The sequence below is a fragment of the Entelurus aequoreus genome, linkage group LG10 (genome assembly GCF_033978785.1).
Source record: "Entelurus aequoreus isolate RoL-2023_Sb linkage group LG10, RoL_Eaeq_v1.1, whole genome shotgun sequence".
Lineage (NCBI taxonomy): Eukaryota > Metazoa > Chordata > Actinopteri > Syngnathiformes > Syngnathidae > Entelurus > Entelurus aequoreus.
Window position 1 is genome coordinate 27,462,630 of NC_084740.1, and position 27,921 is coordinate 27,490,550.

At 41.1% G+C, this 27,921-nt stretch overlaps 2 protein-coding genes across 5 annotated transcripts in view; one reads left to right on the forward strand and one right to left on the reverse strand.

Moving 5' to 3' along the window:
* Positions 1–894, forward strand: part of LOC133658424 (mitochondrial intermediate peptidase-like) — a 42,800-nt gene extending 41,906 nt beyond the window's left edge. For 3 of the 4 annotated variants that reach the window (XM_062060463.1, XM_062060465.1, XM_062060467.1), the window contains one exon: positions 359–894. In XM_062060463.1, the coding sequence (XP_061916447.1) occupies positions 359–459 (101 nt within the window). In that variant the 3' untranslated portion in view covers positions 460–894. The remainder of the gene's footprint in view (positions 1–358) is intronic. The other variant, XM_062060464.1, reaches the window with a different exon arrangement.
* Positions 889–27,767, reverse strand: LOC133658425 (tumor necrosis factor receptor superfamily member 19-like). The gene is made up of 10 exons (XM_062060468.1): positions 27,660–27,767; positions 26,966–27,051; positions 25,367–25,480; positions 16,667–16,845; positions 16,460–16,545; positions 6,983–7,147; positions 6,751–6,879; positions 6,551–6,635; positions 2,175–2,352; positions 889–1,509 (listed from the first exon to the last, which is right to left on the reverse strand). Exons 2-9 carry the CDS (start codon positions 27,023–27,025, stop codon positions 2,178–2,180), a joined length of 993 nt encoding a protein of 330 aa, XP_061916452.1. The 5' UTR covers positions 27,026–27,051; positions 27,660–27,767; the 3' UTR covers positions 889–1,509; positions 2,175–2,177.
* Positions 27,768–27,921: the final 154 nt, after the last annotated feature.

Genomic DNA, 27,921 nt, shown 5'->3' on the forward strand with positions numbered 1-27,921 from the left:
TTAGCCTCCCAGGGTGCGCGAGCTACAATTACAGTAAACTTGCAGTAGAAGTTAAATAGTGGGCCACAAGTTTGAGACCCCCGCACTAAAACAATAGTATTAAATTGAATAAGTAATAGGTCTAGTTAGAAAAAAGATTATGCCGGATAGAATAAAGAAGACCTGTCAAAACCTAAGATTTTTAAAAATTCTTGACTGCAGGCCAGGTTCGAGTAGGACAGGGTCTAGGTTAGGACTGTACTCGCAGTCCCGCCAGTTAATGACACTAAAGCCAAAACTACCATACTCAACAGTAGGCAATTGACATGTGCATTTCATAGGGATCCTTCTGCTTATGTGTGTGTGTGCTGTGTTGCAGGTATGCTGCAGCGTCGGCCCACCATGGAGGACTTTGTGGACGCGCTGGTGTCGGAGCTCCAGCCGAACTTTGAGACGTTCATCATGGACTCTGAGAGCTGAAAAGGTGCACATTATGGCCGCAATCAATACAACTTTGGACATTTGCAAGGGCTTCTCGGAATATGTGGACTAAAATCTGTAATTTTCCCGTTTTAGAACCCCCACTGACTGTCCCCTAGCAACCGTCACGTGATGCAAGCGCATGATGCTAGGTCAGGTTTGCTCTTTAGCTATACGCACAAAATGGTCAGTCTTAACACATTCACACAGTCGTTAGCAGCTCCTTGTACTTCCTGCGACATTTGACCCCTGGCTAAGCCCCACATGTTTTTGGACCGGCTAGGAGCGGTTACTAAAGGTGTCAAACATTTGATAAAATAGATGTCGTGTGAAGTCACAGCTCCAAAAAAAATCTAATGTGATGAATTGTCTTTTTTCATGCTCTAATAATCCGTTTATAAAATGAGAAACAGATGAAAATAAAGCAGAACACTGGAGAGTATTTTCACTTGTTCAAGTGGTTTATTAACAAAAGTGTAAATCAGGTGCGTTTGCATTGACGTGACCATCAACGCTACAAGTGGCAGAAAAGCGCAACACATTATCAGTCATGTTTATGTTACAAAAATATGCAGTTACTTTACTATTTTACATTATCTACAAGCCACTTGAACATTCCTCGTTGTCTTTATACGCCATTTTCAGATTGTCTTCAGTGTGCATCCTTGACACACACACAGCAAGGTCACAAGGCACGCTGTTGTTTCGTCTTTGCGTCACCATGCAGGACAGAGCAGAGCAGGGATGGTCGAGTCAATACAGACCTCCATGTTTGAACTTCATTCACTTTCACCTTGCTGGGCCAGAGAGTTCACATCGTGCGTGTAGTCTGTGTGTTGTGTCCCCTCTATCGCGGCCGTGTTTCTTGTTTGCGTGTGTACTTTGTTTGGACCCTTTTTGACCAGAGAAGGTCTGGGGGTCAGCTGCGGGGATTTCAAAGGGACCACACGGGAGGGAGGGTTACAGCAAAGGAGGGTGTGTGAAAGGGGATCTGGCCGCTGCTGCTGTAGAGTCCAGGCTGGTAAACGAGCCAGAGAAATGTGTGTTGTCCTGGAGTGAGAGCAGGAAGAGGAAGGCCATCAGGCGCTGATTAGTAACATAGCTGAGCTCTGCTCGCATACATCAAAGACTGTCATCTCTTCTTTCTCTTTACCAGCTGCCCTTCATGCACACTGTCACTTTGCAAGCCAAGCGATGTCATACTCATGTTGTTATACAAATGAAGTAATGACCATATACACGACACACAAATTAGGGTCTGGTGGGGATATTTTTATGAACTATAACCTTTGCAGGTAAACTTAATTTGGTCTCCTCTAAACTTTTGAATGTCCTACTGTTCAGTGTTTTAGTACATTTTGCACAACTTCTCTAACATGAAGCTGATTGTCTTTTTGTTAGTTAGCATGCTACGTCCTGGTTAATTATTATGGCAGAACTGATGGGAGGCACCATTATGAATCTGGGCTGGTGGATGGTTTCATGAATGCCTTTGCGACGTCATATGGCTGTTGTAAAGTAATGTGTTCACTTTTTAGTCAGAAAAATCAAACGTGTGACTAAATTTTGATGCATCATCCATCTTTAGCACTCAGTCACTCATATCTTTCAGCAGTTTGCTCTGCAGCAAATCATATCAAACTGGAGACACTCATAATGCCATCCATCCATAAATCATACTTGTTCTTGCCAAAGCCAGCTAAAGGTCACCTCACCCTTTAAGGGGACGACGGCTGCTTCTCTCTTGCCTCTGTTTCGTCACTTTCTCCGCATTCGACCGCTGCTCCTCCAGCATGTTCTGGTTCCAACCTGAAAGTCTCCGAGACGGCTTCCGCGTATGTTGAATGTTCTCCTGGCTGCAATGGTGCCAGCTCGTCTTCCTGCTCCAAATTTCTAGTGAGTGAGGAAAAAAAGGCTGTGATTATCTGCATGAATCTGGTTCGCATCCACACGTGTATGGAAGGTCGAATGGGAAAAAATTAAATAAATGAATGAATCTTTAAATAATTACTTAATTGTGTCAATTCATTATATTTGGAATTGAATACGTAAATGTGTCATTTATTTATTTCATGTAATAGTACATTTACCGTAATTATTCCAGTATTTAATTATTTCATGATTTATTTATTTAATAAATGTGTGTCAGCACTTTATGAATGTATTTTATCCGTCAAAATCGGCTGTCAAGGTCAGTAGGCGGGTACTAACACTTGATTGGTTACCCGGCACTTCAACTTGTCTGTGGAGCTCTTTGACAGAGAAGCGGAGGAGTATTGGTCATTAACTTTGTCTGAAAGTATGGAAATTACTCAGACAATGTCAATAAATTCCTCTACTTTAACTGCTACATGTTAAACACTTATTGCTTCCACATACTCCGCAAGGTTTAAATATCATCCATCAAATCTCAAAGTATGAGTATATATAGTTCCAGGCTGCAGACCAGAGCAATCATTAAACTAGATTTGTGTTAGCCCCGCCCACTGACTTTGGTAGGTGAGTTTGATGAATAAAATTAATTCATGAAGCGCTGACGCACATATTCATTAAATAATTTATTATATCATGAAATAAATATATAAATCATGAAATAGTAACTCGTAAAATTATTAAATCATAAAATCAATAATTAGTTAACTAATTAAATTAATAATAAAATATACATTTAACAGTTAAAAAAATAAACTGATTAAATTATTAATTGTATGTTACATTAAATTAACACCAAAAAAATTACATTTAATAACACATTTTTGTATTTTATTCCAATTATAATGAATGACACATTTAAGTAATTATTTAAAGATGTATTACCTATTTAATTCTGTCCCATGTGACCTTCATACTGTCTGTCTTTATTGCCTGTTTGTTCTTCATCTGAAAGAGTTCCCAGTAATGCGAGTGTGCAGCCTTGAGGCATATTTACTTTTCCTATGTAATTATATATATATATTATTTTATTTTATTTTATTTTTGTTTGTTTTTTAAATTAAATCAACATAAAAAAAAACACATGATACACTTTCAATTAGTGCATCAAACCAGAAAACCTCCCTCCCCCATTCACACTCATCCACACCCACTCACACAAAAGGGGTTGTTTCTTTCTGCTACCAATATTCTGGTTCCCACAACAAAGACAACACAGTCTGCAAGGTACACAGTCCCTGAATTTCAAGGCCTACTGAAATGATTTTTATTTATTTAAACGGGAATAGCAGATCCATTCTATGTGTCATACTTGATCATTTCGCGATATTGCCATATTTTTGTTGAAAGGATTTAGTAGAGAAAATCGACGATAAAGTTCGCAAATTTTTACGTAAAAAAAAGCCTTGCCTGTACCGGAAGTAGCGTGACGTCACAGGAGCTAGTATTCCTCACAATTCCCCATTGTTTACAATGGAGCGAGAGAGATTCGGACCGAGAAAGTGATGATTACCCCATTAATTTGAGCGAGGAGACAGTGATGGACGTATCTTTTTTCGCTCTGACCGTAACTTAGGTACAAGCTGGCTCATTGGATTCCACACTCTCCTTTTTTTATTGTGGATCACGGATTTGTATTTTAAACCACCTCGGATACTATATCCTCTTGAAAATGAGAGTCGAGAACGCGAAATGGACATTCGGTGCCTTTTATCTCCACGACAATACATCGGAGAAATGCTTTAGCTACGCGCTAACGTGATAGCATATAGAAACAAAAAAATAAACCCCTGACTGGAAGGATAGATAGAAAATCAACAATACTATTAAACCGAGGACATGTAAATACACGGTTAATGCTTTCCAGGCTGGCGAAGGTTAACAATGCTGTGCTAACGACGCCATTGAAGCTAACTTAGCAACGGGACCTCACAGAGCTATGCTAAAAACATTAGCTCTCCACCTACGCCAGCCAGCCCTCATCTACTCATCAACACCCGTGCTCACCTGCGTTCCAGCGATCGGCAGAAGGACGAAGGACTTCACCCGATGCGTTTGGCGGCCCGGAGACGTAGGAAGTCAAGGTGAGGTCGGCGGCTAGCGCGGCTAGCGCGGCTGCTCTCCAACAAAGTCCTCCTGGTTGTGTTGCTGTAGTCCGCTGCTAATACACCGATCCCACCTACAACTGTCTTCTTTGCAGCCTTCATTGTTCATTAAACAAATTGCAAAAGATGTCCAGAATACTGTGGAATTATGAAATGAAAACAGAGCTTTTTGTATAGGATTCTACGGGTACCATAACTTCCGTTACTCTGACTTCGTCACGCGCATACGTCATACCGCGACGTTTCAGCCGGATATTTCCCGGGAAGTTTTAAACGTCACTTTATAAGTTAACCCGGCCGTATTGGCATGTGTTGCAATGTTAAGATTTCATCATTGATATATAAACTATCAGACTGCGTGGTCGGTAGTAGTGGGTTTCAGTAGGCCTTTAAACACACATGATTGTGTGTGCTGCTGGTCCACTAACATTTTCATTAATTACTATTTTTTTTATATTATTGTTTTTATATTGTTTTACTTTCTTTTTTATCCAACAAAATGTTTTTTATTTATTTATCTTATTTTATTTTATTTTTTTTAAAAGGACCTTATCTTCACCAGACCAGGTTGTCAATGAAATTAGATTTGTTTAAAGGGTTTTTAAAACCAGGTCCAGTCCAGATAATGTCCAAGTCGGGCTCAGCAACTCACACCTTCATTCATGTACACTGAAAAATTAGGGAACACAACAGATTGCATATAATTTATAAACAAAATTAAATTTTCAAAATAAGCATTTTTGTACAGTTCAGATTATGTCCAGGTCACTCAAATTAGGGAACACAACAACAGATAAACATAATTACATTTTCAAAATAAGCCTTTAAGGACTTCCCATCTTTTTTTATGTTTTTTGGCATCATTATCGTTTTCAACCATGTAACTTTCTAAAGTTAAAAAATACTGAATAAATGTTTTAAAGAAAGTAATACTAAGTGAATATCTGTTTTTGGCCTTGAATATAAACATTTTACCCAGTACTATAATTAAATTAACTAAATCATGACTGTCAATGAACTCTCCTAAAATAACAGAAACCACATCAAGCTTCATAAACAAACCAATCCTTAAACAAATGTTTTCAACTTCCACCCTATAATTAAATAAATGATAAATGGGTTGTACTTGTATAGCGCTTTTCTACCTTCAAGGTACTCAAAGCGCTTTGACAGTATTTCCACATTCACACACACATTCACACACTGATGGCGGGAGCTGCCATGCAAGGCGCTAACCAGCACCCATCAGGAGCAAGGGTGAAGTGTCTTGCCCAAGGACACAACGGACGTGACTAGGCTGGTAGAAGGTGGGGATTGAACCCCAGTAACCAGCAACCCTCCGATTGCTGGCACGGCCACTCTACCAACTTCACATATTTTATCTATGTTTATGTCACACACTGATTCTCCATTGTTTTTTGTCGACATAATTTTTTTCACGGCCCCCCTAAATTTAGATACCATTGGGGACCAGATATTTGTTTGGTTATTTATCCGTACAAAACAATGATGTCAGGAACTCATAAAAAAATGTTTCACACACACCCTGATTTGAAATCCTAATTAGAATTTGTATTTGTTTTATATCCTCATAACCGGTAAACTGTAGGGTTACGTATGTATACTTGGTCATATTTCCTGGTTGAGCCTGTTGATTAATTTAAGCAGTGCTTCCACATAGCTGGAGTAAGTCTCACTTCCCATACACCTTAAACGCTGTGCTGGACAATGAGTTTGAGAGCCTCTGGCTTTCAGCTCATTGGCTAGCACTGCTCAACTTAACTCTCATCCAGTGAGGTTTTGTGGACTTGTTTGAAGCCCTCAGCCACACTAGCTGGCAACTGCTATTCTTTATGTATACTCTTAACTACCCTAACAAGCGCAATTTTTTGTCATTTCAAAATCTACATCACATGCCTCACTTTGTAAGAACCATGTGATTTCCCCCAACCAATCAGGGAAGAAAGGTAGTCAAAGCAATGAAAAAAGTTGTATTTCCTCGATGTGTGGGGATTTGGTTTTATTTCTCCATGTGAGGCGTATTGGTGGCTCACCTGTCGCTGAGACCGGTGTCAGACTCAAATGGTGCTTGGTCCAGACTGTCCTTACTGCACAACGATGGGATCAGGTGGACTGAGCCTGAGGAGCACACGGAAACAAGGTAATGAGGTCATGTGATATGTTGAAGTCCTAAATGCTGGCACAATGTCTTAATATTGTGTTGGTGAGCGTATATAATTTCTGATTAGCATACCACAGGTGTGTCCTTGGCCTAAATGACACTGGCAGCAGGGTCTCTGAGGGATGTCATGGAGCCAACGTGGGTCCAGGTATGACAGCTCGGCGCCACCGCTCGGACAGTCCTGGGTCCTCAGAGATGCCGCTGAGGAAAATAAAAGTCAGTACTTTACCCCCCACCCCCATACTGTGTAGTTCCCACCCACCTAAAATGCTCCAGTACTGAAATAAATCTCAGTGTGACTCACCGCTGTGCTTCTTCTCCAGCAGCTGCCTCTTGCAGTAGATGACGCACAGCACCAGCAGGGCCAGCAGCACCGTAGCCAGGGCGCTGCAGATGACCGCTGCCAACGCTATGTCGCGAGGACTGGTCACTACCGAAGGCAGCGGCACCAGGTTCACTCGCCCGCTGCCTACACGCACACACACACACACAAAACAGAGCACGGTTTATTGTTCCATCTACAAAGAGCGACTGATGATTCAACTCCACCGGTGTATCACATCAACAGACAGTAATCAGTGAGACAAGTCTGTGTGTGTTGTCACAATGCGCACAATTTCTCTTCATGCCTCCAGGCCTCACAATGCAAGTTCCAACAAATAAAAAGAACACAAGGTTTTCATCTTGCTTATGGACTGGCACTGATGTTTGACAAGAAATGTCTTTGGTAACATTTAATTATCCCTTCAGTCAATCTCAGTGCAGCATTAGTTTCATTCAGTCATTCAGGCGTATGAGTGTTGTTAAATACAGGCTTAACACTACATTTGGTGGGGGTCATAAAAAAATGTACATGTAGCAATTTGTAAAATGTAACCATCTGTTGACATAGTGTGTTCCTGTAAATAAACTATGTACCAGGGTTTGGAGCCTATAGTAAAGCAAGCAAAGAACAGTTCATCCTCACAAAGCAGTGGACATTTGTGTTTTGATATTTCTCCCCCCAAATGTGTAACTCTGACAAAAGAAAAAGACCAACAAATACATGCCCACTGCAGAAGATGTACAGTTCTTGGGAGTACATGGCACCAATTCACATCAGAAGTTATCTCAAGGCAGCATGTGTAGAATCACAATGCGCATACCTTAAAAAGAACCAACTGAACTCCACATGAGCAATCACTTGGCGACAGAGGAAAGGAAAAACTTGGGCTGTCCCGGTCCAATATTGATATCGGCAAAGAAAAACAAGTTTCGAATGATATCGGCTTGCTTCTAAAATCTTGGATATAAGCTCTCAATACAAGCAACGTGTTTATTTGTGCAAATCTGGACATCCAGTTAACAGTTAAATGCCCTCCGGCAAGTACATAATGTTGGTCTTTTCTTGTGAAGTTATTTACAAAAGGTAATCGTGGTAGGCTATAGTCTACTAGGACCCGCTGTATAACAGCTAACTACACAACAGCAATAGTACACAAGCTAGACTTACTAATATGTGTCTTTAATTCAGTACTTCTCAAATAGTGGGGTGGGGCGCGGTGTGACCTCGGGGAACAAGATTTTTGATGAAGCGTATGTAGCACTTGACTTCACTGTAACCACGGTGGGAGACAAATCACTATTGTGTAGTTTCTTTTAATGTTAATAGGCTTACAATGTTATGCAGAGGTAGAGTTACAACAATATTACAGACAAATTATACTATTTATAGTCACAGTGGAGAGTGAGTGGGCGCAAAATATTTTCTTCTTCCAAGGGGGGGCGTAACAGAAAATAATTGAGAAGCACTGCTTTAATTGAACAGTGTCACAATGTAAAACAGCACATTTTTCAGTAAAACAAGTATCAAATAATTTTAGTTCCAAATTACCCACAGATGCAAAGTCTCAAAGTCAGAAGTGTATTAGAAAGTATCCAGTAACAAACGTGTCCACATCATTCAACTTACTTCACAAACAAAAAACACTAACGTCGATATTGCACACCGCAAAAAAAAACATCACAGTAATCATATAAGTGCGTTATTAAGTCTTATGGCTGTGGGTAGAAAAGACCTGAAGTCTGAGATATAGAGCGTGAACAGGTAAGGTGACAGCACCGTCCCTTGGGGAGCCCCAATGCTGCAAACTACCACACCTGAAGAACAGTCACGCAGCCAGGTGTTAATGATCCATGCAGTCAGGTGATGGTCCACTCCCGCCTCTTCCAGTTTCACCAGCAGCAGTGCCGGCTGGATAGTGTTGTAAGCACTGGAGAAGTGAAAAAACATGACTCTCACCGTACTTCTTGCAGTCTCCAGGTGGGCGAGGGCCCGATGCAGCAGGTAGATGATAGCATCATCCATCTCGATGCCTTGACATTAAGCAAACTAGAATGCTGTCTGCGTGCGTAGGTGGTTGAGGATAATCCACTCCATGGTCTTCACTAGGTGGGAGGTCAGGGCAACAGGTCTGAAGTGGTTTGGCTCCTTAGGATAAGGTGTTTTAGGGATTGGAACCACACAGGAGCTCTTCTAGAGTGTAGAGACTTTTTCCAGGCTAAGGCTCAAGTTAAAAATGTAATGGACCACAACAGTTAACTGGTCCGCAGTAGCCTAGAACTGATGCCATCTGGGCTTGTAGCCTTCCTGACCTTGTTCCTTCCCAACTCCCTCCTCACTTGATTCAGACTAATGGAGTGTTGGGTGGGTGATGGCTGGGTGTGGTGAACTGGGCTGACTGAGAGGGGTTTGTTAGGAAGGTGTGGACCATGCTGAGGTGTAAACGGTTGAGGCAGGTGTGGTGTGGATGCGAAGGGGTTGCAGTGGGGCCAGTGTCAAACCTGTTGAAAAAAACATTGTTTGTTGGCCCACTCTTGGTCGCTAGAAGCCTAGTGACCACTTCCACATCTTCCATGACCTGAAAACGGTTTCAGGCTGGTCCACACTAGTCTTTCTTACACCTCCTGATCTTATATTGAAGATCCCGCTGGACTCTCCTCAGCTCCTCTTTGTTTACTGAGGTGAAAGCCCTTTCCTTCTCATTTAGTAGGGCCTTCAGCTCAGTGGTGACCCAGGGTTTATTGTTGGGGAAACACCGGACCATCTTGGAGGGCACAGTGTTTTCCACACAGAAGTTTATATTTACTGTGATGGACTGGGACTGCAGAGTACATCCCAGTCTGTGGTGTCAAAACAGTCCCTCAACTGCTCACTTGCCTCCTCTGCCCACTTCATCACACTTCTACTTTGTGGTAGCTGTTTTTTCACCACAGGGATGTAATGTGGCAGAAGATGAACAAGGTTGTGATCAGAGCGTCCAAGAGGGGGCAGGTGGGTGGCTGTGTATGCGTCCTTGGCATTAGCATATTATTTTGGCCACTAAGTGTCGCTAAAGACAATTAACACTCCACTGTCGTTGTGGCTTGTGCAGCCCTTTGAGACACTTGTGATTTAGGGCTATATAAGAAAACTTTGATTGATAACTTTAACTCAAAGACATCATACGTCAATTCCAGACAGTTAATTAAGTTAAGTTAAGTTAAAGTACCAATGATTGTCACACACACACTACGTGTGGTGAAATGTGTCCTCTGCATTTGACCCATCCCCTTGTTCACCCCCTGGGAGGTGAGGGGAGCAGTGGGCAGCAGCGGTGGCCGCGCCCGGGAATCATTTTTGGTGATTTAACCCCCAATTCCAACCCTTGATGCTGAGTGCCAAGCAGGGAGGTAATGGGTCCCATTTTTATAGTCTTTGGTATGACCCGGCCGGGGTTTGAACTTACAATCTACCGATCTCAGGGCGGACACTCTAACCACTAGGCCACTGAGTAGGTAATAATAAATAGGTTAGGTATTTTTCCCCATACCTTTTTTTAACGTTCCACATTACAAAATAATAAAAAGTATGTTCCTGCTGATATCGTATCGGATCAATATTGGTATTAGCTAATACTCAAGGCTCCAATATCTGTATCGTATCGGAAGTAAAAAAGTTGTATCGGACACCCTAAGAAAAAAACTCAAACACAACTCAGGCTCGGTGGGGAGACGGTGGCGCGACTGGTTGGGTTGAGAGCGAGAGACAGAGTAGAGGGGCTGAGTGACCGGGATGGGACTAGAGAACAATGGGTGTCTTTTGCTGCGTTTCTACCATCATTTCCAGTAATTACCAGTATATATGTTTTTTTATTAAAGAATTCCTGCTTAAATGTTAAGTATTTTCCACAAGAGAAAGCTGATCAGCTGCCAGTGCGTAAGGCTGAAATCAATTAGGAGAGGCAGAGGCAGATGAAAAGAACGTGAGAAAGTCTTCAAGGAGCATGCACCAGTAGGCACACATTGTGTTACGCAATGTAAACAGTGCTCCAACCTTGGGTAGTGTGGTTATTCAGCCACATAGGGGATAAGGGTGTTTCAACATTCCCCATAAAAACAAAGTTTAAACCATTCAGAACTTTGCAGGCTGCAGAGAAGGCAATTTCAAATCATACTTCCTGCTCATGAACAGTTTTAGTTGCCTAAAAAAACCAAAAAAAAACAGCAGTACCTTGTACACAGGAACATTCAATCACAAACAAGACAATGATGTGATATTCTGTAATACTCCAGCTGAGCTGATCATTACAAATATAGTTACGCCAGGATGTCCTTTGTAGACAGGCATCATTGGTCTTTATTTGACAAATGTGTTTGAAGTGGCTATTGTCCAGGTTAAATCTAACCCCTCCAGGAAGAACATCATCTGCTCTCACGGCACAAAAGGCGGTCTGTTATCAGAAGCCAAGCAGCTGCAGCAAATAAACACCGGTCCATTGAAGAGCGCTCACCTGCTGATAGTATCTACACATAAAGCACAGTCTTCCATATGGACTCCCCCTCTGTCTCCCGCCTGGGACTTTGATTTGTGCCTTTGCAAACACTTGAAACACATCACTCCCAGCAGAAGTGAGCGACCCTGAACTCAAAAAGATGACTGCGGAGCTCTCGCTTTACAACGGGGTCATTTCTCATGTAGAAGGAACTAGATTGGACTTGGTTAACATGGTCATAAAGACAAGTCTTGAACACGAGGAGCATTTCTGGGGCCGTATTTATCAAGCTTCTTAGAATTACTCCTAAGAAGTCTGCTAAGAGTTGACTTAAGAGTAAAGAAATTCTTCGCTGAAAGCTGCACTTAAAAGTTAGTTATCAAGCGTCTTACTCACACTTTCAGCGAAGTGTAGGACTGAATCTTAAGTGTCACACTCAGAGCTGAATTACGACATTACTATGTGCGGTAAACGGAATTTTAGGTGATGTCATTTCTGTGTCCATAGAAATGACCAATCACGGAAGGAAATCCGTTGTCTAAGAATAAATAAATATCTTAGAAATATTTCAGTGGACAATGGGAGTGTATATTTTGACAATAAACTACAAAATAATACAAAACAAACAAACAATATTGGCAATGAATCAAAAATAAATGTTTCCTTTTTGTTGCACCTTTCCTGCTCCCAGACCGTAGTCGAAGAGCGCAGGGGAGACACTTCTCCAGGGCCGATGTATGCTCGGGGCAACACCCTTCACTTTACCCGTGGGTCTCCACAGCGGACGACTTTAGGGTGAATGATGAGTCCGGCCATTAGTTGCAAATCTTGCTTTATTGATTGCTTGCACACAGCCAATCCAACACAAAACAAACTAGTCCCCGCCCGCACTCACGCTACCGCTCCCTCTCTTCTATCGCCCACACACTCACTGACGTCACTCACCTCACATGCTGTCACCTATTAAAGGGCCACACACACACATACGCTACTGTCATAACATTTTCTTTCCAGTTCATTAATTAGGCAACTAATTTGAAACTGGTGTGGGTGGCTCTATATATACTAGCCCACTGCAGCCACATGCAGAAATCAACATGGAATCGAATATCATTAAATCTGTGACAAAAATAATACCCACTCTGTCTAAACGAAACCGTTTGATCAGCTGCTCGTCATCAAACAAAGCCAGGACATCCTTCCGCTCCCTGAACGTTCAGCCACGTCTCTCTCGCCTCAGTGCCATCCCCTGCTGGCAACTCCTAACCACTTGGGACACCTCTGAAGGTCTCTTAAATATCGTGGAGAGTAGGAGTGATTCTTAGACTTAAGAAAGTTGATAAATAGCTTTTATTCTTAAGTTTGAGAGTAGGACTAAATTTCGCAAATTCTCAGGACTTAAGTGTAAAATGGCACTCTAAGACGCTTGATAAATACGGCCCCAGGAATTTATCATTTTGTAATTTAGCCAAGTCCAAATGTTTTTTTTCCAAAGATGGTAAATGGGTTGTACTTGTATAGCGCTTTTCTACCTTTTTTAAGGATCTCAAAGCGCTTTGACACTATTTCCACATTCACCCATTCACACACACACATTCACACACTGATGGCAGGAGCTGCCATGCACGGCGCTAACCAGGCCCATCAGGAGCAAGGGTGAAGTGTCTTGCTCAAGGACACAACGGACATGACTAGGATGGTAGAAGGTGGGGATTGAACCAGTAACCCTCAGATTGCTGGCTCTGCCACTCTCCCAACTTCGCCACGCAGTCCCCAGAGGATCCATTATGTAGGAGTGTCCCTCGATTTTTGATCCGATACAATATCAGCGCGAATCATAGTACACACATACTTTTGTTATTTTGTAGTGCAGAATGTTAGAAGAGGCTTTATCAAGTGAAATTACTCGGAGAACATTTTTAGGTAAGAAAAACACTAACCAATGTATTTACTTGAATGGACTTAAGCTGTAAACACAAATAATGCAACAAGAGAAGTATTTCAGTTTTTTAAAGTAAATTTCTACAGCATATATGGGCATCTACATCAACAATATTATTTGCGCACATGGCACAGGAAAGTAAGGCTGCACGATTTTGAGGAAAAACTTAATTGCGATTTTTCTTTTCAAAATCACAAATAGCATAAAACTGCGAAAATAGCGAGTGAAGGAAGACACGTTACTTTTAGACTGAATCAACATATTCTTGTCTCAAGGTGCCACACGTAAGAACATATGCAATAATTTACTTTAAAAAAATATTTGGCTTTATGCAGACAGACTCAGAGCTTTTGTTTACATCATGCTGGTAAACTGAAGAAATAACCAATAAAAACTATACATAGTTTATAATGTAATGTAAATAATAATAAAGCAAGTCACCATTTAAAGGGACATAAACTTTTATTTCTCATTACTGTAGAATTATATACCATTGAACTGTAATTGGAAGTTTAATAACTCTCTTATCCTAAATAAATAAACCAATAAAATAAAATTGACTATCATTTCTGTAAGCAAAAATGTAACTCAAATAAATATTGAACATCTTAAAGTGCATATTTTTCCAGTTAGAAAAACTAGGTCAGGTTTTTTTTTTTTGCCATCACAGCATTCTTGCTCGTTTGTCCCTGTTGATGGTCTCATGTTGCCCATCCTACGGGACATTTGGCTATGTAATGATATTGTTTACCTCCTAATATTTGTTACTTTGCTTAACTAGCGAGTCACAAATCTCCCTGTCCGTGCTTCCTGTGTGTATAAAGCTGGCAGTCTCGCTCTCCGCCCATCAAAACAACGATTGTGGATGACTAAAAGAGGGCTCACTGCGTTCAGTTAATTCTACTGTAAAATAAACGCACTCAGGTGCTGAGAGCGATGCAATGAGTGAGACCTCTTTTTCCGAGAGCGATGCAATGAGTGAGACCTCTTTTTCCCTGTTTGAAGCGAGAGACGAAGAAAAGCGAGGCTCAACAATTCTGATTGGCAAACATGTCTGTCACTCATATGGCAGTTACATTATCACACAAATCAAAACCTCAATGGCGATTCATATGTCGATTAATTGTGCAGCCCTACAGGACAGCATATAAACCGATATCATTCGATATTGTTACTTCACGGACTGATATCGATATCGGATCGGGACACCCCTAACATTTTTTACATTAAAGATGCTAAAACCAATCCAATATTGGCTAATATATGCAAAGCTACAGTATCTTAACAAAAACATAGGCATGTTGGCTTTGTGTTATTGTTAACAAAGCAAATTACTGTAATATCTAATTATATATCAGTAATTATGCATTGATTTTATTTTTACTTTAAGTCGAGGGCCAATAAAAAAGAAGCCAATAATATTTGCCCCCCCCCCCCCCCCCCCCCCCCCGATTAAAAGTGCCTAAAACTCCTGCACAATCTGTAAAAACATTCGGAAGGACATGTCGACAGAAAATTAATTGTTGATTAATCACATCTTCAAGCAAATGAGATCCACACTCACATTCACAAACTAGGGCCAATTTAGTGTTGCCAATCAACCTATCCCAGTTGCAGCTATTTTATGGTCTTGAGAAGAACGTAATCTCAGCTAAGAGAAGTTGAGCTGCATAAAAATGCTTAACTTTTATGAGTCGTGTTTGTAAAGGTGAAAGCAAATTTGAAAATATGTCCTGTTCAAATAAGATCACGCCAAAGTGTTTTCTTGGTGTTGATAGGCGTAGCGTTTTGAAATGTTGATGGCAATATCAAGCACTGACACGTTAGCGACTGGTAAACATGTTTTTGAAAATTAGAGGCCGTGGCTTGGATTGCTGTTAGGCACTGCAGCAAGGAATGCTCTCCAGTGTGTCAGGTTTTATGGCATCTCTGAAGCTGCCGCGATTGAATCTTGGAATTGATTTAACTTAATGGATTTGATGATGGATTGTTCAGGTTTTTGGTCGGGATGTAAGGTAGTTTGCTCAAGAGGTCACACAGAAGCTGCAGCTATGTTGAATTCAGTTTGCTCTGTCATATTTCACATTATAAAACTGAAAATACATGAATTTACATTGTCCATTTTTAAGACTGCAACAGAAGCTACCATTCGGCGGTTGCATAAATCCAACAATACACACAAGCTGGATGCAAGCAGGTCTGATAAGAACAATGTATGAGTTTGTATGCTCTGCTCTACCGTGACAGTGAAAACCTCCAGCAGATGAAACCCATTAGAAGACTCCATAAAACACAATCTTGTTTTTACTTGGCCTAAAAAAGTCACTGGGGAAAGCAAGGAGAAAGAAAAGGGCTGCTTTAAGATTTACAGTCCACGCCAGAGGGTGACTGCCTCCCTTGCACAGCTGCAATGCGGCCTCAGGCCAATGAGGCCTATTAGAATAATCTACCCTTTCGCTTTTCATCACCCTCCTCAAGATAACACTCAGACCGAGGGAGCAAGGCTTTGGGGAAGCTCCATTCAGAGTCCCTGTAGGAGCTAACTACCAGCTATGTCCTTAGACAATGGCTGTTTTGTTTCGCAGGCCTTCCTCCAGTATCACCATTGGAAGCTGCATAGCTGGACCATTAAGCCCACAGAGGAAAGCCAAGGCAAACATCAATGTTGCAATGAAAAGCACACAAAGATGAAATCATTCATTTTCTGGGGGGATTGTGTGATATCCCAGAGCCGTCTCAATTTATTTAACACATAGGCGCTAAACCTGGCCAGGACTGCCCTGAAGCAAAGGCTGCCAAATAGCCTCTTCGGAAACAGCTGCCACGTCCTCCACAAAAAGGAAGTCACACTATTTCCAGAGGTATAATAAATGTTGACTCGCCTTTTTTGTTTGATGTGCAAACCTGGAATCATTAGCTCGGAGAAGATAATTGAGTCTTGCTTGACCTGCTTGCATCTTTTTTGTATGGCAGGTATTGTCATAGTAGTAGAAACTGGTTGTGTTTAAACATCTTAGAGTGTTGAGAAGCTAGGAAATGTGCTTACAGTGAGGCTCATACAGAGGCGGCGAGTCTCCACAAGGTATACACTCCATGTCTTTGAAGCCACTTAGTTTTGTCTTCCTGTAGAATCTGTTGACAGTGAAAGTGGTCATGAAAATGAGACAAGCGTGAGTGTTGTGTATGTATTCCTTACCCCCCAATCCTAAACATTGAAAAAAAATATGATGATGAAACATGTTCGCCCTCTCACCCTGGAAGGCACTCGCCACACACAGCATTGCTGGTAGTGGAACAGTTGCTCTTCTGGAAGCGGTTGATGACTCCGCAGTCCAGACAGGGTTTACACTTCTGGAGGCTGTGGTCTTCCTTGAAGCGACTGGTCCGACACGGCACACACCGTGCATCCTCTCCGTAACCAAAGCCACATTCCTGGAGGGATTAAAAGACAAAATACAGCGGATAAGAGTGGGGAGATTTGGTGCAGCTGCAGAAAAAGAGGGCTTGAATGTGTGTGACTACCAAGGGTGTGGAATTAAAGACTGATCTTGGCTCGTGGGATCAGAGGAGAACAATGGCAGACCTCTTTGGAGAGTCCATCTTACACTGGCAATAATCTCCCTGACTCTCTCCAAACTGAAAGGGCGGCCTTCCGCTGTAGGACCCAGAAAGGCCACACATTTGAATGATAAAGGCCCTGAGGGACACCCACTGTTGTATTATAGCGCGTTTATTGCTGCGTGTTTGTGAGGCTCGCCCTGCAGGCAGAGACCCACTGGGTGTCCCGGTTGCTTGAGAGGCCAGCAAGCAAAGGAACCACTTCAATAAGGAGGCAGTTTACACTATAGGGATGTATGGGAGAGTGAATACAAACTTTTTGTCTGCACCTAAATAGCACAGCTTCCTTCTCCTGTGTGACCGATCTGATTATGCTCAAGCGTCTTTGGAGGACGTGCTCACCTGAACGCAGCCAGATGGCAAGATATGTTGTGCAAAAACTTGACAAACATGGTTGGCACGATAGTGCGGACGAAAACACTTTTTCTCTGCAACTAGCAATAGTATAACACAATAATACCAGCAATGTTGTGCTTTTTTCAAACTACAAAGCAGGCCTGCCCAAAGTGATGCATGGGGGCCAATTGCTAAGATCAGCTTGTTTTTTGCTGGAATGAAAAAGAATATGACCCTTACCAAAATATTATGAAGGAGCTTGAGAGGCTAAAATGTTATCAGTTCAAGGGGTCATATTATGATTTTTTTGTTCCATTTAAAGCATTTCCTTGTGGTCTAGATGTAAGGGTGGTTCTTTGGTCAAAATCTTGAATGGATTATGTTTTACAGACGGTCTTCAAGTCGCTTTCACTTCTCAGGATGCGCCATTTTGTAGGCGGTCTTCTTTACGTGCCTCCACTTCGACTGTGTCTTTTCCCCGCCAGCCATGTTGTAGTTTTTATCGCTTCCATATGGAATCTACTGACAGATATAAGTTCAAACTATATGCTAATTTGTATTAGAAATGGCAACAGTGGAGGATGCATGTGCATGTACGAGATAGTCTGCCCCACAACAAAAGGGTAGAGAATGAAAAAATGACCCTTGGGTTAGACTTTGAACACCACTGTCCTAAGGGATAAGATCAGTGTAATCTGACTTTACAGTTAAGTAAGTGGTCTGATCTTGCTTTCAATCGGGCACATAAAAGTCTGACAGGCTGCACATTGTTTTGTCTGAATGAGTTGGCAAAATGTCCATTTACATGCCAACTGTACAAGTTAGGGAGGTGAGCTCATACATTGACAGCTGCCCTACTGTATTCCAGTGTTCCAATGTCAAGCTTTGACAACACACACAGGGAAGGAGGCGCTCATATATCATTAAAGTGAAGGTCAGCTTCAAAGAGCTCTTCCCTTCTCTCTTCGCCCGTGTCCCATTTCACTGCCTGGGCATGCAGTCCTGCAGGAATGTGGGCACAAGACTGTGTGGAATGGGAGGGTGGTGATGGTGGGAAAGCAGACTGGCGAGAAATGAAAAGGGATTTTCGAGGCAAAGATGTGACAGCGATGGCACAGAGGAGTCGGTGCAGAGGATGAGGAATTCCGTCGTCCGGAGTCAAACACATGAGAGCTTGATACTCAACGCTTGAGTCAAGCCTGGCCTTAGCTATTGCAGCTGTTGTTATGACCTCTCCTTTTAAGGCCTCGTTGTCCAGGAAGAAAAGAACGGCTGGTTGATGAGTGATAAGGAGTGGAAAGACAACTTGACCAGGCAGGGGATGCAGAGGAGCTAGACACAGCAGTTTCCTCACTCATGGCCCACTGCCACATTAAGTTGAGGCCCTGCTAAGGATTCATGCCTTGCTATGTGGCAGAAGTGGCAGCTACGGGGTCACCCAATGACAGAATGGGGGGCTGACACGAACCAGTGCACAAAAAGAAAAAGAAAATTGAGTTATCTTCTGCTTCTCTGCTGAACAGTGCTGAACATCACAAGGAGTCATCATCACTGACCAGCTAACAAAGCTTAGCAAAAATGACACTGTGCACTGTACGTGAACAATCAGGTACAAGACTGTATGATAATACATGAAAAGGTCAGGAGAAACAATGCAAAATAATACATGATTATAAAACTACCCACACCAAATGGACACACGTTTTAGGACATTGGACTATTGACCCTGATACAATATATTCTCGTTAATTGCAAAGGTGTTTGATTGGGTCAAGTTCCTTAAAGCATGCCTTTAAAGACCTTGCTCTGTGCACTGGAGTCACAGAAAACTGCCTTCCACAAAACGTTCCAACAAAGGTTTGAACATATAATAATAGTTTCTTTTCAAGAAGGGTGACTGCAGGTTATGTTCTAACTACAGAGGAATCACTTTTCTCAGCTTTTCTGGGAAAGTGTATTCAGAGTTTTGGAGAGAAACATACAACTGTTAGTCGAACTTCGACTACAGGTTTTCGTCCGGGTCGTGGAACGCTGGACCAGCTCTGCACCCTTGCGTGAGTACTGAAGGGTGGATGGGAGTTTGCCCTTGTGCTGTCCTGTGGGATGTGCTCCAGTAGTAGTCGGTCTTTGTACAGCCTTGTTCACATTGCCAACAGTAAGTCAAACCTTTTCCCGGTGAACTTCGGCCTTCAATAAGCTGCAAGCTGCACTTCTGTTCACATTTTTCATGGACAGAATTTCTGTTGTTTGGGGGTCTTAGGGTCTCATCTCTGTTATTTACGGATGATAGTGGTCGTTGTTACCTCATCAAGCTGTGACCTTTTGCTGAGTGTGAAACAAACCCAGCACTTCCAAATCTGAAACCCTGGTTCTCAGCCGGAAAAGGATGGATTGCACCATTTGAGTTATAAATGGTAAATGGGTTATCTTTGTATAGCGCTTTTCTATCTTCAAGGTGCTCAAAGCACTTTGACACTATTTCCACATTCACTCATTCACACACTGACAATGGGAGCTGCCCTGCAAACCCGACCCATCAGGAGCAAGCGTGAAGTGTCTTGCTCAAGGACACAACAGAATGACTAGGATAGCGGAAGCCGGGGATCGAACCAAGAACCGTCAGGTTGCTTGCACGGCCGCTCTACCAATCGAGCCACGCTGTCAAAGTGTCTGCAGTAATGTGGTCAAGGTACTAGACCATTGTGGTAAACCAAAGCTCTCGATTTATTGATCTACGTTCCTACTCTCACCTCAGGTTTAAAGCGTTGGGTAGTGATCAGAAGTCATCCAGAGGGACACAGCCCTCCTGGACGCCTCCCTGGTGAGGTGTTACGGGCATGCCCAGCTAGGAGGACATACCCAGCCGAGAGGACACCACAGCGTAGACCTAAGGAGCACTGGAGGGATTATGTCTTGCAACTGGCCTGGGAATGCCTTGGAGTCTCCCCAGTAGAACTAGAAGAGGTGGCTGGAAGTCTGGGCTTCCCTACTGAGACTGTTGCCAATTGCGACCTGGACCCGGACATTGATTGATTGATTGAAACTTTTATTAGAAGATTGCACAGTTCAGTACATATTCCGTACAACACCTTTGTTGGAACGGTTTGTGGAATAAGTTTTTCAACTTGTTTAAGTCGGTCCACGTAATCAATTCATGGTAGAAATATACACTATCATCATAATACAGTCATCACACAAGTTAATCATCAGAGTATATACATTTAATTATTTACATTATTTACAATCCGGGGGGTGGGATGTGGAGGGTTTGGTTGATAACAGCACTTCAGTCATCAACAATTGCATCATCAGAGAAATGGGCATTGAAACAGTGTACCGGTAGGTCTGACTTGGTAGGATATGTACAGCGAGCAGAGAACATAGTGAGTTCAGATAGCATAAGAACAAGTATATACATTAGAAATACATTTGATTATTTACATTTGGTTATTTACAATCCAGGGAGGTGGGATGTGGAAGGGGGAGGGTGTTACTCAAGGGTTGAAGTTGCCTGGAGGTGTTGTTTTAGTGCGGTTTTGAAGGAGGATAGAGATGCACTTTCTTTTACACCTGTTGGGAGTGCATTCCATATTGATGTGGCATAGAAGGAGAATGAGTTTAGACCTTTGTTAGATCGGAATCTGGGTTTAACGTGGTTTGTGGAACTCCCCCTGGTGTTGTGGTTATAGCGGCCATTTAGTAGTTTGACATGTACTTCGGTATCAGGGAGGTGTAGCAGATTTTATAGACTAGGCTCAGTGCAAGTTGTTTTACTCTGTCCTCCACCCTGAGCCAGCCCACTTTGGAGAAGTGGGTTGGAGTGAGGTGTGATCTGGGGTGGAGGTCTAAAAGTAACGTGACTAGCTTGTTCTGGGATGTTTGGAGTCTAGATTTTAGGGTTTTGGAGGTGCTAGGGTACCAGGAGGTACAAGCGTAATCAAAAAAGGGTTGAACGAGAGTTCCCGCTAGAATCTTCAAGGTGCTTTTGTTGACCAGAGAGGAGATTCTGTAGAGAAATCTCGTTCGCAAGCAGAAGAAAATGGATATATGTATGTGGTTTTATTCATCAGTCAAGATTCAGGGATAGGCTAAGGAATCTAGTCCATCTCTGACTGGTTGCGTTCAAACTTATGTTTGGTTTGGTTAAAGTAAACAATGATGCAAATCAAAAACAAAACAAGCTGGCACTTGAACTCTGGTGTGGTTCGGTTTACTTGAGCTCTACACAGACCCAAAGACACAGACCAGTGTTAAAATGAAGAATGCAGAATTTACAAATATTAAGACAAAATGCGTTTGAAGTAATGTCTCTCTTCTCTGCTCGCTCCCTCCCAACATGTGTGACAGTGACACTCTTAGATAGTATATTTTAGAGACTTTTTGTAAAATCTTAGCTGGGAAAAATAGAATATATTTTGGTTTGGAATATTTGAGTTACGTCACATAATATCTGACGAAAGCTGCCCAATCAAGTCCTTACTTTAAGCAGATGTTCTTTACTGTCCCATATGGGACCACAACAAATTTGCAATGCGTCTTTGGTCCTTATAGTGTCAGTCTCATGTACTGGTTTGGTTGAGTCAGCCAATAATAGTGGTGCAAAAAGGGTTGGGGGTGTGGCAAGAGGGGAGCCCAGACTGAAGCATGTTCACACAGAGATATTTGTGAGATTAGAGAGGAATCACAAGGGGGGATCAGTCATCTGATCGGGTAATGAAGCCATTCTGAACACAATGTTCGTAACAGCGCTAAGCCTGATGAGAATATTCCATTTTATATGTGCTCTCAAGTTCCTTTCCCTAACGGAGGACTTTCTTAAGAGTCTTGCATAGTACAAGATGTTGACACATCAAAGTAATGCGCTTTCCCAGCCTGCACCAAAAGGCAATCCACACCCTCTTTTTCATGCTTGACACATCACACAAAAAAGAGAGAGGATGATTTTAACTAAATAAATAAATAAAAGGTTATAATGGATGTTGCCTCCTGTGCGTGGGTTTTTTTTTTTGTTACAGTTAAAGTGCAGGGGCTAATTGATGTTTGTCAGCCCGCCTCAGTGCAGCGTCCAGAGGCAAACCTCTATTGCTAACGGGAGCACATTCCTTTGGGGTCTCTATGGCAGCTGCACGCAGGGAATCCAAAAGTCTGCTTCCCTCTCAAGCAGTCATGTTTGAATTTGACCGGATTGTCTTGGTTACTAGAGCTTGTTCCATGGGAAACGTTCTCTCTCGGGGACTCCGCTGTGAGCTGGCATCCTGCTTACCTCCACAAGAGGGAATGAGGCAGCCAATTATTAACCTGGAAGACCCCAGGGTGCTAGCTGCATTTATGCCTGTTAAGCTGGCAGAGGAAGGCTAGCAACGTCTGTTTCTACAAAGAGTGTGCCTGTCGCATTATTAAAGGCAACTGGGCTTCAGTGCATGTGTGCAACAGATGTCAGATTTATTTTCACCAGCTCTTAAAGCTTAGCTGCAGTCTCTCTACCTTCATTTGCTGTAAGATAAGACTATAAGGTTTCAAGTTACATGTATTTAAATGAAGTAAAAGTATATTCATATTGTAACACTACATTAAAGGTACTCTTATAAAGTGTTAACTATTGTCAAACCCTTTGTAACGCTAATACTTACTGCTAATTTTCACTTATTTATTATTTAATCGTATTATATGGCTTATAGCAATGTATTATTACTAGGGCTGCAACTAACGATTAATTTGATAATCGATTAATCAGTCAATTAATACTTCGATTAATCGATTAATAATCGGATAAAAGAGACAAACTACATTTCTATCCTTTCCAGTATTTTATTGAATAAAAACCAGCATACTGGCACCATACTTATTTTGATTATTGTTTGTCAGCTGTTTGTACATGTTGCAGTTTATTAATAAAGGTTTATAAAAAAAATAAAAATAAAAATTGTCTTTGCGCATAGCATAGATCCAAGGAATCGATGACTAAATTAATCGCCAACTATTTTTATAATTGATTTTAATCGATTTAATCGACTAGTTGTTGCAGCCCTAATTATTACCATTTTACATTTAGGATAGTGTTTGTGAATTGTTCATATTGATGTTATTAACACTTTGTAAATAATTAAGTACTACTTAAATCAGAGGTTCTTAACCTTTTTGACCTCAGGGCCCATCTTTTCCACTACTTTAACACTAATATTAACACTGAATATTAATTTAATAATAAGATTTAATAATTATATCTAACCTACTTACAGTTTAACAGGACAAACATTGTGAAATGATATGAAAGCAAGTTTTAATCACAAAGATTATTATCAAGACTTTGGTCATGATTGCAAAAATAAATATCGTAATCAAATGTACTGTATAAGGAAAAAAATAAATATACATACAATCACACACTGCTAAGATAAATCAATTCTAACTAAATTAATAATAATAAAAATATATATTTCTTGAATACATTTTGAATAAAATTTAAGTGCAAATGAAAATACAGCTTAACCACTTTAGTCCTATTTTTTGCGCTTAAGAGACTTCTCCATGACTTTAGCTTCAGGCTTCTAGTGTTTGGTTTGATATTGTCATTACTGCCACAAGTGGTGGAAAAGTGTATTATAACGGAGTACCGCTGCGGCCCATACGGATCACAGTTGAGAAACTGATATTTTCTGGCGGCCCAACAATGGACTATGTTAAGAAACACTGATTTAAATGTTATCATATGGCTATAAGAAATGTATCACCTCTTTATTAAGCATAAGCAAACTCGCTACTGATCACTTTATTTACCATTAATGAGGGAGTCGTGCGGTTCACAGATACAACTTTACAATAAAGGCACCCCATAAAGTGATCACATCTTATAAACCATTTGTAAAGCATTAGGTAACAGTTATAAACAGCTTTCTACCAAGTTTCACTATTTTGTATTAATTAAATGGGACGAGTTACTAATCACTTAATAAACCATTTCCTAGGGTGCCAAAAACACATAACAATAGGTGTACGCCTTTGAGTGTTTACCAATTGTGCAGAAGTAGATTAAAGGCCTACTGAAACCCACTACTACCGACCACGCAGTCTGATAGTTTATATATCAATGATGAAATCTTAACATTGCAACACATGCCAATACGGCCGGGTTAACTTATAAAGTGCAATTTTAAATTTCCACCAATGTATTCATTAAACCTTATATGTTGCATAACAATGCATCCACTTGGTATTAGGCAATAAGACACGAGTTAACCACTTTATAAACCCATAATAAATAGGTTAGCAATAATGGTTGATTTTGCTGATGTTTAGCGGATGTTTGTGATGGCAAAACATGTATAGGAAGATTGTTCCTGGGAGGTCTGTCTTTTTACTTATTGTCCAGTTCCCCCATCATCACATTCAAAGAATTGTGGTCAAATTCCTTTTTTTCATTTGTTAGAATATATATTTCAGTGTGTCTTGCAAATGGTGGCTGGCGGGTAATAGTTTACTCACATTTCCATCACTGTCTACACAAGGAGGGAAAGTCTTGAGCGGAGCTGACACCACAGAGAGAGAGGCCTGTTCATACAAAGCACTCAAAAAAAAAAACTATCGCCAACCCAGAAGGCGGCAAGCTTAGGCACGGCTTCAAACGGCACAGACAATGAGCGGGAGAGGGTGCCAGGGAGGTTAAAAACAATGGAAGCCATTCAGCCGGTTAAAAGTATGGGTGTGACTGAATAAAGACAGGTCGGCTTTTTAGACTAAAGCTAATAACGGCTTGGCTGCTCTGCGCATGAATGAGAGGAAGTCATTAATAACCATGCTTGTCTGGATAAGATACTCTTCTAAATAGTCATGTCCACTCTCGGCATGTTTCCCCTGTTTTTTAATCAACATCACTAATCTGAGCAATGCTGTTGACGGAAGTGGCTTGAACAAGAGTGTTCTGCCAAATAAACCATGCTAAATGTTTTAACTTAAGCTTCTGAGAGAGAGAAAAAACACACACGGAGGAATTTTTCCCAACCTTTGATAGCTCCTGTCCTGCATTGCATTGCTTGCAGGCTTTACAATTCCCAAACTGGTCCTTGTACTCCTGTTCCCTGCATTCCCTGCTCTCCTCCTCGCCTGTCGCAGGAATCTGAGCAAGAAAGAGCGGAGGACGGTTAAGATATTCCTGCATTGCAACATCATTATCATAATTGTAAGGCTTTAAAGAGGCCACGTTTGGCACTGAGGAGATGACATTACATGATTGTCACATGGGCAGAGAGTCACGCATCGCCAAAAAAAACAAAAATACAGAGGAATCTGAGAGATAATGTATGAAAAGTGCAAAAGCTCTAACGTCTGTGTCACACAGCTGTAACTTGGTTTTCATTCCAAAAGGTCCGACGATGACCGAATCGTACAAAAACTGAAGCAATTTTTTCCACATAAGAAATAATGCAAATCCACTGTGGGCGTGGTCTTTCTGGCGTCACTTCCTCTCCGAACTCACTTTGTAAACGATCAATGAGTCCATACAAAGCTAAGTGCCGGAGATTCAAGAATTACATGGCTGACTTACTCGTGTAAAAATTTGTCTGAGGAGGGGAACCTTAAACGATGGTTTAGTGTAGCTGAAACGGGGCTTAGGCTAAATAATTATTTGTTTAAGGGGTTAAACGCCTTAGTGTAGACATGGCCTAAGTGTAGTTATACATGCAGAAAATAGTGTGAAATACATACAAAGGATTAACATTTTTTTGACATCACTCTTGACTGGGATGCCACTCAGACCCCACTCTCGTACTTCTTGAATTCAATAGTGTTCTCACCTTCTTTATCAAAGTGCAACTTTACTTGGTTTATTTTGCAGTCGTAATTTTTAAAAAGCACAGAGACGGAGGTTTTAAGAGATTTTTTTTGTCTCTGCACTCGATTCCGCAGAATGTATGCCAGTTTGTTACGCGCACTTTTTGTCCCTTCGATAACCAAAACAACATACCGTATATTCCGCACTATAAGGCGCACCTAAAAACCTCCAATTTTCTCAAAAGCTGACAGTGCGCCTTATAATCCGGTGAGGCTTATATATGGACCAATATTGAGCCACAACAGGTCTCGCAACCCTAGCCTCTACTGTAGCGTCTATTCTATGCGCCTTATAATGCGGTGCGCCTTATATATGAACAAAGCTTTAAAATAGGCCATTCATTGAAGGTGCGCCTTATAATCCGGTGCACCTTATAGTGCGGAAAATACGGTATACTTTTGGCAAAAACTGAATTATATGCAAAAAATGGGTCGTACAAAAAAAATTAGGTGCCACTTTAGTTATGTTACTTCTTGTATAAGGCTGGGTAAAATATTTGATTATGGATCGATACATTTCAAATTTTGCAGTATCGATTTACAAAGCATTAGTTTAAACTTTTAAGTAAGTCCAAGTTTGTAACAAATGAGTCATTTATGATACCTTATGAATCAAAATCAAATCGATTTGAGAAATTGGCCATGACACCCAACCCTCGTCATATCCTCGTATGGTAAATACACACTGTGCGTTTTTTTTTTTTTTTTTATCACAATAACACAAAACCTAGCAGTTAAACTCAAAATAATTGGAAGGGGAAAAACTTACCAGAGTTGAAAATATGACCTGTGCGGTTATGACAAGGGAGAGTTGATTCATCTGGACCATTTTATTGAGCCTTTTTTAGCTAGCAACTGGAGGAGACAAAAATTAATCATGTTTTAGATGGATTTTGATGATGATGATGATGATGGTTTTACTGGCATACAGACGTGTCCCCAAATTTTTTTTAAAAAATACAATTTAATTTTTTTTTTTTTAAATAAAATTTTAAAAAAATTTAAAAAATGTTTTAAAATTATATATATATATATATATATATATATATATATATATATATATATATATATATATATATATATATATATACTTAAACAACAAACATGTGAAAAAATGAGCAAAAAGGCACAATGTTAGCAGAAAAACGAATAATTGCACAAAGCTTTGTCTTAAAATATACAGCCACTGACATAAAGCATGTATATAGGCACAGCTAAAATATCTGTAAGAAAGAGGATGCAGCAGCTAAAAGCATTCCATATTCGACTCGTGATACACATTACAAACACATAATGAAAATAACACTATTAAGCAGGAATTTCTAAAACGTGCAAAAACGTTTTAACGTCAACTCTTCATTCATTGCAAAGCTAATGTTACATCTTGTTCAACATAATATGGCTCATTGTTTTTTTGTTTTTGTTTTCTTTGCACGCTTTGACAAAGCAATCAGAATTCTTACCTGCTAGCTACAAACGAGCAGGTCCAGATAAAGGTCCGAAGCGGTCCTGTGTGGGTGTTGCGAAGCGGTGTCGCTCGCCGCTCCGCTCGCTTTCAACACAAGATAAACTTTAAACAGCAGCCGACAGATCAAAGGCGGAGCCGAGGTGGGGCGTCTTGCAAGAGCGCGGCGATCTGATCTGAGAACAGCTGACTGGCCGATATACGTCACTTAACCGTCGCGCATCTGGTCTGGAAGCAGCTTGGCTCACAAAGCTGCTCTG

Excerpts from the sequence above, each read along its gene's own strand:
- LOC133658425 (XM_062060468.1), bottom strand. The coding sequence starts at position 27,025 with ATGGTCCAGATGAATCAACTCTCCCTTGTCATAACCGCACAGGTCATA. Across the intron at positions 16,546-16,666 it reads TGTGGCGAGTGCCTTCCAGG|ATTCTACAGGAAGACAAAAC; the intron begins GTGAGAGGGCGA and ends CACTGTCAACAG. Across the intron at positions 2,353-6,550 it reads GACACCGGTCTCAGCGACAG|AAATTTGGAGCAGGAAGACG; the intron begins GTGAGCCACCAA and ends CTCACTCACTAG.